The following is a 19003-nucleotide window of genomic DNA, read 5'->3' as shown; positions in this document are numbered from 1 at the left end:
ACACAATGAAGGAGAGATTTCAAAGGAAGCCCGGCAGGTAGAAGACATCTGCAGAATGAGAGCATGGACCCAAAAGGGAGTCCTCGGCGAGTGGGTAATCAGTTACGGAGAGGAGTTCTTTACGGGCTGTGTTTGATCAGTGAGTTGGCTCCCGGATTTTCAATTGAAGCTGTATGAACAGAATTGAATTCAAAGATTTATACTGATTGTGAGGAACTGAAATGGCTGGACGCGGGAAGCAGGAGTTGCTGAGTGATTACAAAGGTTTCTGACAAAGACAGCTTGCGAGAGGTCGGACAAAGAGGGGAAGATGTGACTGCAAGAAGACATAAAGGAGCGCTGTTCCGTGCGCAGGTTAACTGGAGAGGAGGCAAAGTAGGTTAGGAGGCAGAAAGAGGAGGGAAAATGTCTTTGATGAGACAAAAATAAAAATGAGTGGATGGAATAAAATGGAAGAAGCCAGGGTCTCCAGGCTGCAGTTCAGGCCATGCACGCATCGGAGAAGGGACATGGTGCATGATAGATAGGGAAGGAAGGTGCTAGACGCTCAGGAGTGCCCAGCTTGTGAATGTTAATAAGCCCTAATACAGAATAGGAGACTTCTGTGTGTCCTCCTTTCTATAATAACTGGTTTCTTTTCAAAAAGGGGAAGAATGTGGCACTATAACGTTTAGTATTACAGATGATACCCAACATGATTCCACTCAATCCTTTCATGTTCTCAAACAAGATTTTGTTAGATTTAGCTTAAGACTTTATACTGAAAAAACTAACTAGGTATTGGAGATAGAATTTAAGTTATCCTAAAAGTTGGGCTCAAACCCTCAGGGATGATTAACCTAGAGGCATAGGAAATATACAAGTTATTACAGTTAAATTGATACTAATTGCCTAATAATTTTTTATGTAATACACTGACTTCATTTAAAATGTGTTCTCTGATTAAAAACACCAAGGCATTAGTTGGACAATTAAGAAGTAAATAGTTTATAACAAAAATGTGGTACAAACTACAAATAATGAGTTAGAACTGTGGGGGGGGGGATTTTTGATGATAATGAAGACCTATGAATAAGACATGCTCATAACAGAAATCATATTATCAACCATACTACAGAGTCCAAAATGAAGAGTTCTGTTCCTACACACACACGTGAGCTCGTAGACATACACACATATACACACACAAACACATCCACCACATACAATAACTACAAACTGACTCTGGCTAAAATGTCAAGCTTCATGATTTACTATGTATGTGATCTAGGACTGGATTTCTCCGAGTTTTAGTTCCATTATCTAAAAATTGGGAATATTAGTAATATTACCGACCCTGTGAGGTCATTCTGAGTTATTGGATGAGTTAATGTATGTGATCTACTTAGAATATGCCTGGCATTTAGTTTGCCCTCAATAATATATGTAACTACAAGTATAAAATATGAAATCTTTAACATACTCTTCCTAATGTGTTAGTAATTCCCATTTCTACCTGGGAAGCAATTTTTATTTTTGCTTATCTTTATTATCAAAATTTCTTTTACTGAATAATATGTCAAAACTATAAGACTAATAATAGGAAAGCTTAAGATTTTACAAACAGAATGTGTCACTGTTCTTCAAAAGGTGGGAATAAAGGTTGCTGGAATTGTGACTATACAGAGGCACATAGGTAGATGTAGGAAAGAGAATTCTTCCATATTCCTGCCAACTGTGGGCACACCTGCAGAATCCCCTCTCCTAGAATGCAGGCGGGGCCAGCAAATAGGATGGGATATCACTCCTAGAATCAGGTTACTTTAAAATGAAAAGGCGAAGAGATTTTGCAGATGTAATTAAGGTCTCTAACCAGTTGACTCTGAGTTAATCAAATGGGTAATTGGCTTGGGTAGAGATGACCTAGTCAGATGGGCTCTGGAAAGCGAGTCTAGAGCTCCGAGAGACCTTCCTGCACAGGCAGAGCCCCATGGCAGGTACCTGGGAACCCCCTCTAGCAGCTGAGAGCAATCTGTCCTATTACAGATGATACTCAACATGATTCCACTCAATCCTTTCATGTTCTCAAACAAGATTTTGTTAGATTTAGCTTAAGACTTTATACTGAAAAAACTAACTAGGTATTGGAGATAGAATTTAAGTTATCCTAAAAGTTGGGCTCAAACCCTCAGGGATGATTAACCTAGAGGCATAGGAAATATACAAGGGGAGGATGACAATGACCTATTTTTTGGTCAGGCCAAAAAATAGGACCTCAGTCTTTAAACCACAACAAATGGAATCTATGAACTTCCAAGAGGATTCCAAGTTTAAACCCCTGGCTGGGTTTGGTTTGAGATCAAAGCCTTGGTCTCAGCCTAGCACAACTGAAAATTCAACCCAGCTTACCTCTACCCTGACCCACAGAAATGGTAGATAAGAAATCTGTATTACAGTAAGAGGCTAAGAAAGCAAATATAGTCGCCAGTTGCTTAACAACAGGGAAATGTTCTGAGAAATTCATCATAAGGCAATTTAATTTTTGTGCGAACACAGTAGAAGATATTTACACAAATCACGTAGGCTATGTGGTGTAGCCTATTGCTTCAAGGCTACAAACCTGTACAGCATGGTAGTGTACTGAATACTGCAGGTAATTGCAAAAAAAAAAAAAAAATAGTAAGTATTTGTGTATCTGAACATATGTAGACATAGAAAAGGTACAGTAAAATAAGGTATTATAATCTTAGTATAATCTTATGTTGTCCACTGTTGACTGAAATGTTATGTGGATGCATTACCATGCTATGGGGTAAAACGTGCTTTGCTTTGTGGGGTGGGGAGGTGGAGGATGGGAGGTTTATGATACTTTGCACTAGAGTCCAAGCCCACCAACCCAAAACTCATTTACCCACTGCCCACACTGAGCTACTAAAACTTATGAAAAGCAAAATAATAAATAAAATAATATTACTAAGTACAAGTGCTTAGAAACTTGAGTAACAAGCTCTCTATAAATATTAGATTAAAAAGGCATGAACAGCTTTTACCATTATAGAGGATAATAGAATTTGATCAGCTAAATCCCAGGGCTTTATAAAGCACAAATTATGTAAACAAGCTTAATGGCTTTTTGATAAAACTACCAAACCCGTGCTAGGAAGAATGCAGGAGGGGTTCTTTATTTGGACTTTAAACTTCACGCACTGAAGCACAGATGCTTATTTAAATTATAAGAAATTAAATGCGAATGCAAAAATAGTTATAGAAAGCATGAATTATAGGATAAAACATATTAAGAAAAATATTGTTTTAGGTTTACAGATAGGCAGTAAGGAAGGTTCCAAGGGTAATGGCTGGATCTAGTTTTATTTATAGTTGTTATTAATCATCAAGCAGAAAGAATTAAATGAAACTTTAAATATAATAAAAGCTCATGGTTTCTAGAAAAAGAAAGCTGGTAAACACCAGAAAACAATAGAATTAAAAGGCTGAAATATTAGGAAAAATGCACAAGTAAAAGAGGTAAACATTATATAAGATAGTATACATTCATGAAAATTATAACACCAAATTTTCAGAGAGAGGGTAAAAATGGAGAAGGAAGGGGAGGATGACAATGACCATATTTATAATGTGCCCTAAGATCTAAAAAAGGAAACCAGGTTTTGGCTTTTCACAGAATGAAGAATTCCTCTACAGAGGATTCAGTGAAAATAGTCTCTCTTCAATGTCAACTGTGCAGCACTTGAGACGTCCTGTCATTTAGGATGCCCTTAATTTCCAAGAGACGTAGCTCTGAACTGCAGGTAGTCAAAAGAAGAATTGCACGGTAGAAAACTGCCTTGTGATAAAAAATGAAGAGAGCCAATTTATGTCAAACTTGGCCAATAAATGAGTAAATTCAAGCTCCTTTGAGATAAGAAGGGTTCAGTCCCTAAATTATTTGACTGCAAGTGGTAATTTTCTTTCACATTTCATGGTAATAACAGAATATTTTTTCCTTTTTTTTTTTGTGAGTGAGTGAAAGACAATGTAGAAATCAATTTATTCCAACAATACATATTTACAAGGAAACTGAGACAAAGAGATTAATTAATGCCCTCAATGTCCAGCAGTAAACCTGTATCATTTCTGCCGACAGGACAGCTTTACACGGTCCAACTACAGGGCTCTAACGGAACACAGCATCCTGCCACTGTCCTGATTCTCTCCGGCTCTTCTCTGCTCCATCCCATAGGGTTACTTGAGTAGGCAGGAACCTGGGAACCACTTTCAGCATTTCCTATCTCACCAGCAATAGTCTGGCCAACTCAACTTTTTAAATACGCATCAAATCAATATTCTCCTGTTTTACTTCATTGCCACTGCCTTAAGTCTCACTTTCAACGTCTGAATGACTACAGGGACTTTCTACTTGTCTATCTTATATATGGGTCTTCTTTGAAGAACCTTATTTGCAGCTGCCAAGGTGATGTAAAGTTACAGTACCTGATTATATTATTCTTTTGCCTGAAAACCATCAATTGCTTGCTTTCCCTTCAGGACCACATTTCAACTGCTTTGCATTCCACACGAAGCCTTCGATAGGTAGAGCTATTTTTCCTTCCCCCAATTTCCTAGCCCCACAGTGTCACCTGTTCCTCAAGACTCAGCTCATGAGTCAGCTGTTTTGTGGAAGATTTTGCTGGCCCCCTGTATGGTACTAGAAATGCTCTGTCATTTCGGGCACTCCCTGATTTCCAAGGGATGTAACTGAATCCATGGCTCTCCTACGCTGCCTATGCAGGCTCCTTAGAAGGGTCATCTTTTCTGGCCACACCATGTTCCCTGCATCCTAGTTGCTATTATTTGTCACACTTCTGATACACCACCACATCCCTTATATACGTTTGCATAGATTTAAATTTACTCTTGAAAGTGGGTAACTCTTTTTGTCATTTTCTAGGATCCAAGCAGTCCTTTGCCCCCAAAATGCTCTCACTTTCCCTCCACCTACCCTCAATTACATATGTACATATTTCCACACACTTGTTAGATATTTCATCACCAGAACTCTGATCTCTACCCACTGAGTTTCTAAGAGCTCTTCCTAAGATGCCTTTTCTCTGCTACATCAGCCTCTAAGTGGTATTATCAATTCTCATGGATTCATATGCTAACAATTAGCACATTCGTATCTCTAACCCACACAGGCTTGGGGGCTTATCCATCTGCAAAACTTGCATCTCAGTTCAGATGACACAGATAGAGCACTTCATATTTAACTAGATCAAAACTAAGTTCCTCATCTTCCGTTACATCTGTTCTACGCTTAATTTTCTACATCTCCTAAATGACACTCTAATTCATCCAGTTACTCAGTACATATGTTTATAAGTTAGTATTGATTACTGTCTTTCGCCATTCCTATCCAATCTTTTACCAATCCTGACAATTCTTCCTTCAAAAGAGACTTAAAATGTATCTATTTCTTACCAATTAAACCCTAGTCCAAGGAAGCATCCTCTCTTTGCTGGACTTTTACAATAGTTCAGAAATGGTCCCAATGTTTTCATGCTGTCTCTCATGGCACCCCAAGTGGTAGATTCTCAAATGCAAGAAAGATCTTCTCATTTTCTCACTTAACGCTTCTACATGGACTCCCACCCACTGCAATTGACAAATAACTGAAAATATAAAGACAAAATTTTTTCTGCCCTACACTCCTTATTGCTAGTCTCCTCTGGCCCCCACCCATCCCCCACTTCATTTGGAGACCCCTCTGAGGCTCACCATGCTCCAGCCACGGGGGTTTCAGTTCCTTGGAATGAGCCAATCTCTTTTGTGCTTTGGGGCACTGACTGATAGGGCTCATTCCTCTTCCTCACCTTTTTGAGTGCCTTGTCTCCTTTTATACTTTAGGTTTTTTGGGGGGTGTACATACAATTTCTTATGACATAGAGACATTTATCAAGACTTTATAGAATATCTCAGACTGTCATTCCCTCTTCTTCTTTACCCTATATCTCTTGGAAATGGAATAGCCCAAGCCAAGCTTTGTGGCATCATGGTCTCTTGATAATGTTAAATCCGTGTTGTTTCCAGAAGAAGGAAGTGTTGGCGAGTGGCAAAGGCCCAAAAAGTGCCTGCTGGTCTGTAAGGCAAGATTTATCAAGGTTCCTTGGACACACTGATGTCCATAACTATCTCAAATAAATAGAAGAAAAATATTCTAGCTGCAAAAAGTTGCACAATGCTCCTTACTGCTCAAACTGCATCTGGAATACTGAGTTAATTGCAGTCATGCTCCTTAAGGGAGATATAGCAAAGCCTTCAATTCACAGAAAGGCAAGCTCTCCTGAAATTAAACTAGTCCTTCGTTCTGTGTGTGTTCTTCACATGAGGATTGTATACATCATGGTTTTATTTTGTTTGCTTTTCTGTCTCCTTTGAGATACATATAGGAAAATAACTAAAGTAAATTCTCAATTGTCTAAGCTCAACCAGGGTGCCCTGATTTCTTCTGAGGTTAATAACTGACTTTAATTGCATTACATATTTTTATATATTAGGAGAAACTAAGATCAAGATTCTTATAGATTAAATCAAATTCTCATAGATTATGCTTTAGCTCTAGCATGACTAAAATGAAGGCAAACATGCAGCCGTCAGCAAACTCTCACATCAAACTTCTGGTGAGTGATTTCCTTCTCTAGGACATGCTAAGAATTCTCGGTAGGGGAGGAAATTTGGGGGATGCTGATTTCCATTTTACCATCTTCTCTACACATGTTCCACACTATACTCATGTCTTCAGCATCCCCCCTTCCATCCTGTACCAAGCCTGGTTTCCTGATGCTGCTGGAAGCTCTGTGCTGGGGTTTGCTTGCCTCCAGTACTGCTCAGGGCTTTTAGTTCTAGTTGCACAACCCAATTTCCACTTCAGAGATATTGAATCAAAGTCTCCAGGGTTGCGCCATGAAGTTTGTATGAAAAAGAAACAAAACAAATCTCAGTAAACAATTCTAAGGAATAGCCAAATCTATAGGCTTTCCATTGGCTTCCAACAGATCTCACTTTGAATCATGGCTGAATGATGTGGGTCAGTTATTTAACTCTCAGAGCTGTTAAAAAATAATCAAAATACCTTACCCCCAGATAACCTTGAAGATTTACTAAATGTTAGACAGTATGCTGAGAGTCGTAGGTGGATTATCTTCTTTCATTCATATAATAATGCCATGAGGTAGGCATTATTATTAATCCATTTTACAGATACAGACCCTGAGGCTCACTGAGTTATTAAAGTTAGTAAGGTGACAAATATTACACATCTAGTGATTAATGAAACCCTTTGCAAACCCACGTGTCTGCCTATACCATTTATCGTGGCACCTGACACATGGTGAACGGTCACATGTAGCAGTCATCAGCAGCACCATCATATCATCAGTGTCCTTATCATCATTGGCCCCAGGAGTGCACGCCAAATGCTGTTCCTTTCCTGGAGCCAGGGAATAGTGTATCCCTCACACCCTTATCTGGATTTTTGGTGGGTAAGATGTTATCAAATGTCTGATGGAAAATATGCTCTTATCTTAGAGCTCTGTACATCTTCACACACTGCTGTGGGAATTTACAAGAGCCCACAATCTCATTTCTTAGCCCTAGAATTTAATATGGAAGTAGAGAAAAACTAGGTTCTCACCCCAAGTAGAAGACCCCAAATAAATTTCATGAAAGCTTCAGGTAACTTTTGCTGTTCTCAGAATGGGATTTCAGTACTGAGAAAGGTTTCCCTACAGTCATGGAGAGTAAGGTCTGGAGTAGTCTAAATGCTTCCTCTAACATGGTCAGTGAGGATATTTGAGTAACAATTCTAAATTTCCCCAGCCTAGCTTATTAGTTATTTCTGTGGACTTCAACCTTGCAGTTTCATTTTCTGGGTTTTCTCCCTATATATTGACTTTTTAAAATGCCAATTATTAATTGTTCAAGTCAGAGGTAGAATTTTTTTTTAAATACCTTCAAAAGGTTTTATTGCCTTAGCAATGCAATGCATGTCATCATTTTACGTAAGAAATCTAGCATGCCTTTGCTTACTAAATGTTGTGATAAGAATACAGCACCGAAGAAAAAAACCATCTGTGGAACTATTAATTCTGAACATATAGAAATGCAATCTTCATAAAACATAAATATGACATAGTTACCTGTCATGTTGCAGTAAACTTTCAGAGGCCCCAGAGGTCCGCTGCCATCAGGATCTATCCAGTAGTAATTGGACGTCTGGCCCAGGTGTTTGTATGCTTCACAGGAAGGCTCGTAGATGGCTGCAACAAAATGACCTACATGAGCACAGCACAAAACAAACGGCTCCCCAGGTAAATGCCCTGGGAACTCACCAGATACCAGCAAATCACTATTTAGGAGTATTTTCTCTTATTAGAATGAATATTGTTTTTCTCTAAATTTAAATTCATGGCTTGGCTCTTTCTACATAGGCATTTCTGACCTAACACAGCAAGTTCCTGGTATGACTTTATAGTTAGGACTAAAACAATCAATTGCTAAATGTAATGTTTGTTTCATTGGGGCTGATGATCATTGAAAAAAATATTTATAGGCCGGGCATGGTGGCTCATGCCTGTGATCCTAGCACTCTGGGAGGCTGAGGTGGGCAGATTGCTCGAGGTCAGGGGTTCAAAACCAGCCTGAGCAAGAGTGAGACCCTGTCTCTACTATAAATAGAAATAAATTAATTGGCCAACTAATACATATAGAAAAAATTAGCTGGGCATGGTGGCACATGCCTGTAGTCCCAGCTACTCGGGAGGCTGAGGCCTCAGGATTGCTTGAGCCCAGGAGTTTGAGGTTGCTGTGAGCTAGGCTGATGCCACGGCACGCACTCTAGCCTGGGCAACAAAGCGAGACCCTGTCTCAAAAAAAAAAAAAAATATATATATATATATTTATAGTTATTTATAGATATCTCCTTAATACAAGAAACTTGATTTTGAAAGGTTATGAATAATGGCTGCTTTTCTGGGCTATCAACCAAGAGATCAGAGAAAAAATCTCTCTTTGTCTCTCTCTCTCTCACACACACACATACAAATTTTTCGCATAGTTAGTATTATGTAAGATTCCCACAAATAGTATATGATTTTGAGTCTTCCTTTCTCTCAGGAGAAAAGGGAGGAAAGAGATTTCCCTGATTCGTTTTATTTGTTACAGGTGCTTTAATTATGTCAAATCTAGTTTGTGCAGAAAGCTGACATTCATGTAATTAAATTATGAGTTCTTTCTCATTATTTTCCTTTTTGTTCCCATGTGCGTGACAAATTTTCTTCTCACAGAGACGGCACCTGTTTTCAGAAGTGCAAAATGGGCATTTACATATCTCCTTTGTAGTTAGAATGTCTAAAACGCTACTGAGAAAACTTTTTTTAATAGCTCCACGCAGACCCTTGATGAGGAATATGAAAGTTCTTTCCACAAAACTAAGAAATATTTCTGGTAAAAATCTGTCTGGCTGATGCACAAGTAATGGAGTCTTTTGGTAAAGTGCACTTGAACCAAACTTCCAGGATCTGTTGTGTGTTAAATTATGAAATAGGACGTCTGATCCTGGGACCTCCCTCTTTTCACCTTCCATCACCAAGCTCCCTCTGCCTGCCTTTGGCTTTCCATGGCTTCCTCTCCCCAGAGTTGTCAGCCCTTCAGTTCCGTTTCGTTTCACCACCACCAACATACTAGACTCAAACATTTCTAAAATTTGTTGATTTACTCAGCCCCACCCCTTCCCTCCCTCTCTCCCTGTCTTCCTTCTGCAAATAGCTATTGAGTGTCCATGGTGTGTTGGGCACTGGGTCCAGCACAGAAAATACAGCTGTGAGCAACACAGAGAGAAGACCTTTGGAGCAGTGTTTGTTCACTAGCTCTTTTGGTGTTGGTCATGCATAAAGTAACTGCTACTAGAAGAGGATGGGGCTGGAACACTCAGCAAAGCCCATACATCTTTTGTCCCAGTGTAATTATTAATATGTCCACTTCCAACCTGCCAATTGTCTTATTTAGATAATAAGCTATTATCTAACTATATATATAGTTATATTATCTAACTATATATAACTATTATCTAACTATATATATTATCTATTACCTACCTAATTCCTCTCTCTCTCTCTCTCTCTCTCTCTCTCTATATATATATATATATATATATATATATATATAGTTGCTCTAATTTTGAATGTCATACCAAGTAAAATGTTGCAATAAAAGGCAGGAAATAAGTATTTTTAAACTTTAAGCAGGAAGATGTTATAATTAGATATAGGTTTTAGAAAGAAAACTGTGTAGCAAAATGACAGATTTTAAGAAACTGACTCACAAAAGGTAAAGAGAGCATTTAGGCTGTTATTGCCATAGGCCAATTGAAAGATGACTGTCACTTAAATCACAGCAATATGACAAGGGGAAAAATAGACAGGACTGATTCAAATGCTTTTAACATCAACAAGACATGGAAACCCACTGGATGGAGGTGGTTAGGAAGAAAGGGATTGAAGAGTGATCTAAACTCACAATCTTGAAAAATAAACTGTCCTATTAATTTTTGACAACCTCTCTCTAGGTTATTATAATTTTTATGTACAGCTCAGAATGATCCAGGATATCAGGTTCGAATTTGTAGGTCTTCCTCTTAGTCTCTTTAGTCAACCTGACATTGTAGCCTTTCACCTTTCTTTTCTAATATTTAATAATTAATCATTCTTTTTTTCCTTCTGCCAAAACTCCAGTCACTGTCCTTATCATCTCTGGTTTACCACAATCACCCTATTAATTGGTTGTTCTACCCAAATATCTCTTCGCTTCTCACCAAAGTATGCTTTTTAACCAATGTTAGTCTAGTGATAAAACATCACTTTCATTACGTTTAAAAATGTGTAGTGTTTCTTCAGTGTCCATTATACTATATCACAGCTCATTATCTTTGTCTACATGAATTTTCATAACCCTAATAGGTCTTCCTTGGCGTCAGCAACTTTCCGATGTAAACCTTTTGCCCCGGTGAGGCACATTTGAACAGGGGCTGGTTTAACTCATGTTCACCCCTTCCTGGGGCATCTTTATCTGCACTATGCTATGAGCCTCTCTCTAAATATACACAATTTCTCAATCAGAGTTAACAGATAAAGCAGAAGTGGTAAGAAACATGGCTGTACAGACAGACGTGGGTTCAAAGTTTGACTCCATGAAATACTCCTTTATATAACATTGGCAAAGTTACCTTACCTCATTTAGCCTTGTCTGGAGAGTATAACAGGTATAATATAATGGGGTTATGAGGCCTAGAGGAGATAATCCACACTGATTGCCTAGCGTAGTATCCAACCCATGGTAGACACCTAATAGGTGGCTTTCTTTGGCATTTTTATTATTAGTATAATAATTGTTATTTAGGTTCCACTCAAATTCCTCCTTAAGGAGACCCTCCCTAGGCAATATGTCCATCTCTGTACAATCCAGGTCACTCACTGCTTTCCTCAAGTACTGTAATATTTGCTTATAGTTGATTTAGGACCTGATTAACCGTTAATTGAATTTTATATATGAAAATCTTACTTTTTAATAAAACTATGAATCAGCATGAGGGCAGGATCTGTAAAACATGTTTTTCTTTTCTACTCCATAGACTCTAACATGGCAGATGTTTAAGAACAGATCTGAGAATCCTGATATAAAACCATCCTCATACAGCCATCTAATCTTTGACAAAGCAGACAAAAACATACGCTGGGGAAAAGAATCCCTTTTCAATAAATGGTGCTGGGAAAACTGGATAGCCACTTGTAGAAGTCTGAAGCAGGACCCACACCTTTCACATCTCACAAAAATCAACTCACGCTGGATAACAGACTTAAACCTAAGGTATGAAAGTATTAGAACTCTAGAGGAAAATGTTGGAAACATTCTCCTAGACATCGGCCTAGACAAAGAATTTATGAAGAAGACCCCAAAGGCAATCACAGCAGCAACAAAAATAAATAAATGGGACATGATCAAACTACAAAGCTTCTGCACAGCCAAAGAAATAGTCATGAAAGTAAACAGACAACCTACAGAATGGGAGAAAATTTTCGCATCCTACACATCTGATAAGGGGCTGATAACTAGAATCTACTTAGAACTCACGAAAAACAGCAAGAAAAAAATCAAACAACCCTATCAAAAAGTGGGCAAACGACTTGAACAAAACTTCTCTAAAGAAGAAAGAAGAATGGCCAACAAACATATGAAAAAATGCTCAACATCTCTAATCATCAGGGAAATGCAAATCAAAACCACAATGAGATAACACTTAACTCTAGGGAGTATGGCCTTTATCAAAAAGTCCCCAAATAATACATGCTGGCGTGGATGCAGAGAGATAGGAACACTCTTACACTACTGGTGGGATTGCAAACTAGTTCAACCTCTTTGGAAAGCAACATGGAGATACTTTAAAGCGATACAAGTGGATCTACCATTTGATCCAGCAATCCCATTACTGTGCATCTACCCAAAAGATCCAATGACACTCTACAAAAGAGATACCTGTACTCTAATGTTTATAGCAGCACAATTTATAATTATAAAGCTGTGGAAACAACCCAAGTGCCCATTAATCCAAGAGTAGATTAATAAAATGTGGTATATGTATACCATAGTGTACTATTCAGCTCTAAGAAACAATAGCGATATAGCACATCTTGTATTTTCCTGGTTAGAGCTGGAACCCATGCTACTAAGCGAATTATCCCAAGAATGGAAAAACAAGCACCACATATACTCACCAGCAAACTGGTATTAACTGAGCAGCACCTAAGTGGACACATAGGAACTACAGTAATAGGGTATTGGGTAGGTGGGAGGGGGAGGGGGGCAGGTATATACATATATAATGAGTGAGATGTGCACCATCTGGGGGATGGTCTTGGTGGAAACTCAGACTTGTGGGGGGAGGGGAGGAAAGGGCATTATTTGAAACCTTAAAATTTGTACCCCCATCATATGCTGAAATAAAAAAAAAAAGAAAGAAAAGGTATCAGAACTGAATTCAGAGTTTACTTATTCTTCATCCCATTCTGATCCTGATAAAGAATTACTAGCAGGCTAACCAGAAGGAGCACATGTATATTAAAGTGTGACAGTAACTGCTGGATTTCTAGGTAAGTACATACACCTTAACCCAAGTAATTCACATAGCAGATGTGGAAGGCATGTGGGTGTGGGGAATTTAGGCAACCAGGAAGCTGTTTTGCTTTTCTTTTCTTTTTTTTACAGACACTTGCTTTGCTTTTATTAACAAAATACACATTTGACATCGAACCTTTGCATATAACACCTTTGTGGGGTTGTCAAGTTAGGAGTGAAAAAACCACCTGGCAGTCATAGCTTTCTGGATGGCTCATAACAGGAAAGTCAAGGTCAAACTGTTGAGTCTCCTTATCCTCCCTTCTGGAGCGTACTTGAAAAGCAACTGTGAGCTCAAAACACTCCATTCCGTACTCTCACAAATACAAATGACCATACCCTGGGCTCAGAAAGTTCTGTCAGGGCAGGCTGACATGAACAAGGAGAACAGGGGGGTGGTAGGGCCAATGCCCTGGCCACAGCGCTCCAGCGACCCTCCTGACTGGTAGAACGTCCACTTACTTTCTAGCAGTTTTATCAGCCATCAAATGAGAAAAATCATCCCACTCCTATCTCACCTGATGATTATATGAGTCAAAGATACTACGAGTCATTAAAACAGTCCTGAAATCTTGTGCAAAGGTGAGAGACGATTACTAACACTATTATTATATACCACGTAGGGGCCTGGAAGACCCTCCCAGCCCCGCTTGGCATTTCTGGCCCCCAAAAGGTGGCTGGGGCATTGGTTTCTTTTCCAGACTGGCAATTTGGCTGCACCTGGCTGCACCTCTCTGGTGCTGAGAGATGGGAAGGGAGGCCTTCTGGCACTGAGCATAGAAGGCTCAAAACAGACTGCTCAAAACCACCTTGTCCTCACCTTGAGGAACAGACACCTTACGTGAGTGGGGAGTGGAGACATCAAGAAAGAGAAAGAGGTTGCCTTCTCTCTTCACCTGGCCACAGCTGCTGGGGTGGGGACAGGGAGAGCTGACTGTGCCAGGGACGTCCTTGACCTAGGGCACCAGAGGAGCGGGCAGGGTGCCGGGCCTGCCAACTGGGACAAGTAAATGAAAAGTTGGCCAGAGGTCAGAGGTCAGTCCTACCTGGCCTTGCCCACAGCAGCAGGCACAGTGGGAGGCACCCCACCCCCATGAACCCAGAGGGTCCTGAGCTCGCTCACCTGCAGGCGGGTCACCGGTAGGCTGTAAGCCGCCATTTTGTGCATTGACGAAGATGAACTCGCTTCTCTTTTTCTTTCAAGTGTGACAATTGCCTGTGTGTCTTCAACCTACCACAGGCCTGCGAGCTGCCTTTGCCTCATCAACACAAATGGAAAGCCAGATACTTCAGTCCAAACTTTTGCATGTGTGAAAATCACCTGGAGAGCTTGTTAAAAATAAGAACTCGTGGACCTCACCCTGAAGACCCACTCAGCAGAGGATTCGCAGTTATAACAAGCTCCCAGGTGATCGTGGTGTTGCTGGCCCTCAGAATGCGTTTTGAAAAGCATGGTTCTAATCCTGAAAACAAAAAATGTTAACTGGACAAAGGTGGGCTGATTTTTATTTATGTTTAAATATCCAGGAAAGATAGGTCACTAAAAGACAATACAGTAACATTTTTAATGCAATAAGGTTAGAATGGCATTTCATGTCACTCAAAAAATAATAAAAGTGGAATGAGATATAAAACTCTAAAAATACAATGTCAAAAGAAATATACTTGTATGAATGCACAGAAAAATATTTGGCAAGAAAGACATCAAAACAGTAACAGTGGTTATTTTTGAGTGGTAAGATGATGAGTGATTTAAAACTTTTCTTACTCTTTTGTACTTTCTCACATCACTTTACGGTGTACATATGTTGTTATTTTAATCATGAGGAGTAAACTTTCAAAACACGTATCTGGAGTCATGACACTGAAGTAACATGGCAAGCTGAGTTGGAGGAAAATAGCATTAGTTTTATACTCTGAATGAAGAAGAGATTTTAATTCAAATCTCTTTTCTGTCATTTACTGCCAGGAAACTCTCCCTAACCTTTAGTTTTCAAAACTGTAAAGTGAAGGCAAAAACACCTTCACCAACAAGTTATTGTGAAGATTAAATTAAATCCTATAATTTGTAAACTAAAAAGTATCGAATATATTTAAATTTGCATGCTGAGAATGAGCTAAGGAAAATATTTACCCTGCGTGCCTCAGCCAGCTAACCGCATACCCAGTGGACTCCTCACTGACTTGCGCCATCTTTGCACATTAAGCCCTAGGAGATGACAGAGCACGAGAAGGAGGCAGCAGTCACGGAAGAAAGAGCTGGGTCTGAGCCGTTGTCAATAAACTGAGTTTTGCTAGTAGACTGCTAAAAGCATAGGGAGGTAATTGGGTTGATGGCAAAATAAATAGACTCATCAAGTCTATTAATTTATCGGTAAAGTAATTTTTTCTCTGTTGCAACTTCAAGTCCCAAATAAAAGTTCTCATATTATTCTATATATTCCTAAGCAAATCTAGGCTATCCAGAGATATTACTATTGAACACATCTGATTAAATTTCATGGCATGTAAAAACTTAGGGACAAACCCTAAATACCGTATTCATTTTCATTAGACAGTGACTGTTGTCTGTGTGACCCCCTACTTCCTCCAGTGGAAAGTGATGAAGTACTGTCGTATCGGTTTCCTATTGCTGCTGTAACAAATGACCAGACACTTTGTGACTTAAAATGACACCCATTTATCTTACAGTGCTGGAGATAATAATACAGTTAATACTAATGACACGGTTCTGGTCAGAAGGTTGAAATGGGGTTCGCTGGGCTGAAGTCAAGGTGTTGGTAGGGCTGCGTTTCTTCTGCCAGCTCTCTGGAAGAATCTGTTTCTCGTCTTGCCTGGGTTCCAGAGGCTGCTCAGCACCCCCTTCCTCCATCTCCCCAGCTGGGAGTGGCTGTGGATGCTCATTCTCTGCTTTCATTGTCTCTTTCTCTATTTTAAGGAGCCCTGTGATTGCCTTAGGCCCATCCAGATAATCAAGATAATCCCTCAAATCAGGGCTCTTAACTTAATCACAGTCCCTTTTCCATATAAGGTTACATATTCACAGCTTCCATGGGAGTCGGACATGGGCATCTTTTTTTGTAGGGGGCATTATTTTATCACAACTGTATGAAAATAATATGATTCTATATAAAAAAGCATATAAAATAATATCACAACTACATAAAGATAATGATTGCTCTAAAGAACAACTTTTGTTAAACATGTAATGTGCTTCCAGGGTTGCTGATAACACAAGAATTATTATATTAAGCACAATAATGAAAAAATATGGAAGAATGAAGTCAAATTTTTGTACTGAACTTCAAAGGCCCACATGGCCTTGAAGGTTAGGCCTGTCAGCAGAACACTAAACAACACATCCCAGCCGTGGGCAAGAAGAAAGAAATTCTGTTGAGGCTCTGTTCTCTGCTCACGTGCAGACATGGCACGAGCCCTCTGCAGGATTGCCAAATTAACAGGCAGAGGGAGACGAGCAAAGGGTTTAAGAGCAAAGATGTGCAGGAGGCCTCATGCACTGGGAAATATGTCATCAATTCAAGAATGGTTAAGGTAAGGGGAGAAGCAAGAAGGGTGTGCTCTTCCCAAGGGGAAGAACCCGACCGAGCTTTGTGATGCTGATGCATTGAAGAAGGCTCTCTCCACCTGTCTCTCCACCTTGTGCTTTGAGAGAGGTAATTAAACATCCTTCTTATTATTACCTTGATAAGCATGCAGGCCACTAGAAGTGGCCAAGGATTAATCATGTTAGAAAATTAATCACAAGTTGATAATGCATGCATGCATTAAGATTAGCTTTGTAACATCATAAACATTCTTTCTGATTGAAAAGAAGAGAGAAAAATTCACTTCCAATGATTTGATATAAAATTGGAAAAAAGCATAGGTGCCTCGTTAGCACAGTAGGTAGCGTGTCAGTCTCATAAAATTGGAAAAAAGCATAAAGTAACTTTATACTCCATTTGCCATTATCACGTGACATTTTGGGTGTCAATAATTTATGAATGCCTTCCATTTACTGGTTTCCTATAATGGCGGTGACCACATGTTTCCTCCATACTTGTGCACACTTGCTGTAGGGACCAGGTTACAAGATGATAAAAAGGGATATTGGTTTTCTGGAGACTCTTCTTCTGAATGAATGAAGAAAAAGGCTTTCAATATAAAACGCAGGTGTACCAGCAAAACAGTCTCCATGGGGCACATTTGGGTTGGTGGTGTTTAGTACAGGATGGTCCCTGGGGGTCTCCTTATTCTGCTCCATTTTTAATCACTAAACCACTTTCTGATCTTAATCTGGCTTTCAAAAATAAGTTTCTGTATTAGAAAGAGGTGTTTTTTGTTTGAACCTATGAAATTGACTTTCTGATCTCAATCAAGCTCCAGTGAATTTGGTTGGTGAAACTAGTTTTCCAGGAACTTAATTATTCCTGTTAAGGTAACGACTGAGGTTTGTACACAGCCAAGCTGGAAATCCAGAGAGGTGACAGTGACCTTGAGACCTTCCTCAGTGAAAGCTCCCTAATTCTAAAACTATTCAATTATTTTTAATTAGTACAATATAAGCTCCACAATACCTAAGTCCTCATTAACACTTGTATATTAACCTCATATGTTCCCTGTCTATTTGGATTTTTTTTTTTTTCTTAGAGCTTGAATGAATGCCCTGAGTAAACTACATTATTTCCCCTAGGAACTATTGTCTCATTATCGGCACACAGTGAATGAAGATGGTAGAGAGTGTGGGTTTAAGAGCAGATATTTTGCATGCTAATATTATGTCATGATCTTTCCATGAATATAATTTCTGTATGAGATGTTATTCATTATAGCTCCCTAATGGGTTCATCCACCTGTCCAAATCTCAAGGGAAGGGAGTAATTTAGGAGGAAAGAAAAAAATGACAAAGGTTCAATTTCCTGTTAAAAAGACAATAGCTTGTAGTTCTCTTACTTAACAAGTCCTTAAAAACTTTTTGGAAATCAGAGAAAAATCTACTTTTATATTTCCTTTCTCCTCTCTCTCTCTTCCCCACATCCATCCCTTTCTGCCTTTTGTTGGGTCCTTCTCAAGTCCCTCCATAACTTGCATTGGCTCTAAGACACTGCTTTAAAGAAAACAATATTCCATACTTATGCAGTCTCATCACAAAGCTATAACTCTTCATCTCGATATTGTTTGGCTACCATACTCCTTGGTGATTTCAGCATTCATTCTTGGCATTCTTTGACCCTTGCTCCATAGAATATCAAATTGTCCTGTATTTTATGATTAAACCTGGACAACTCCACTTGTATTTTACTCATTAGGTTACAGAAGACTACAAGAGGAGGAAAAAGCCTGCAAAGCCGACAAAGGGTATACTATAAACTTATGCTTCCTCCTTTTCATAGGTCTCCACAATGGAGCTCAGCACCTTACTCATCACTTGCTCAGACACCCTGCAGAGGTTGTCTATGTGGCCCCATTTCCATCTCTTAACTTTCTCCCTCTCATTTTCACTATGCCCCAATAACGAGACTAAGAGTGTTGACTCAAAATATGCTAGAACTTTTATTTCCCTTCTTTAACATAACTCTGCACTGAAGAGGTCCTTCCCCCTTTCCTATTGCTAATCAATTAATTTATGAATATCTACTAGTGTGGCACTAGCATCTAATGCTATGCCTAGTACTAGGGAAAAAAATTGAATCAGTCATAGATTTTAGCACTGGGGGTTTTGCCATGGGGCAAGCGGGTTAATAAAATGCTATATAACTTGCTAAATGTTATAAAAGAGTATAGAACACAGTACTTGGAG

The 19003-nt window shown here is 39.2% G+C and overlaps 1 protein-coding gene across 1 annotated transcript in view; it reads right to left on the bottom strand.

Moving 5' to 3' along the window:
- Positions 1-19003, bottom strand: part of CNTNAP2 (contactin associated protein 2) — a 1865599-nt gene that overhangs the window by 677017 nt on the left and 1169579 nt on the right. Inside the window, exon 12 of the mRNA XM_012768220.3 lies at positions 8175-8294. Coding sequence (XP_012623674.2) covers positions 8175-8294 — 120 coding nt within the window. The remainder of the gene's footprint in view (positions 1-8174; positions 8295-19003) is intronic.

The sequence above is a fragment of the Microcebus murinus genome, chromosome 9 (genome assembly GCF_040939455.1).
Source record: "Microcebus murinus isolate Inina chromosome 9, M.murinus_Inina_mat1.0, whole genome shotgun sequence".
In the NCBI taxonomy this organism is placed as follows: Eukaryota; Metazoa; Chordata; class Mammalia; order Primates; family Cheirogaleidae; genus Microcebus; species Microcebus murinus.
This window is presented reverse-complemented; position numbering and strand designations above follow the sequence as displayed.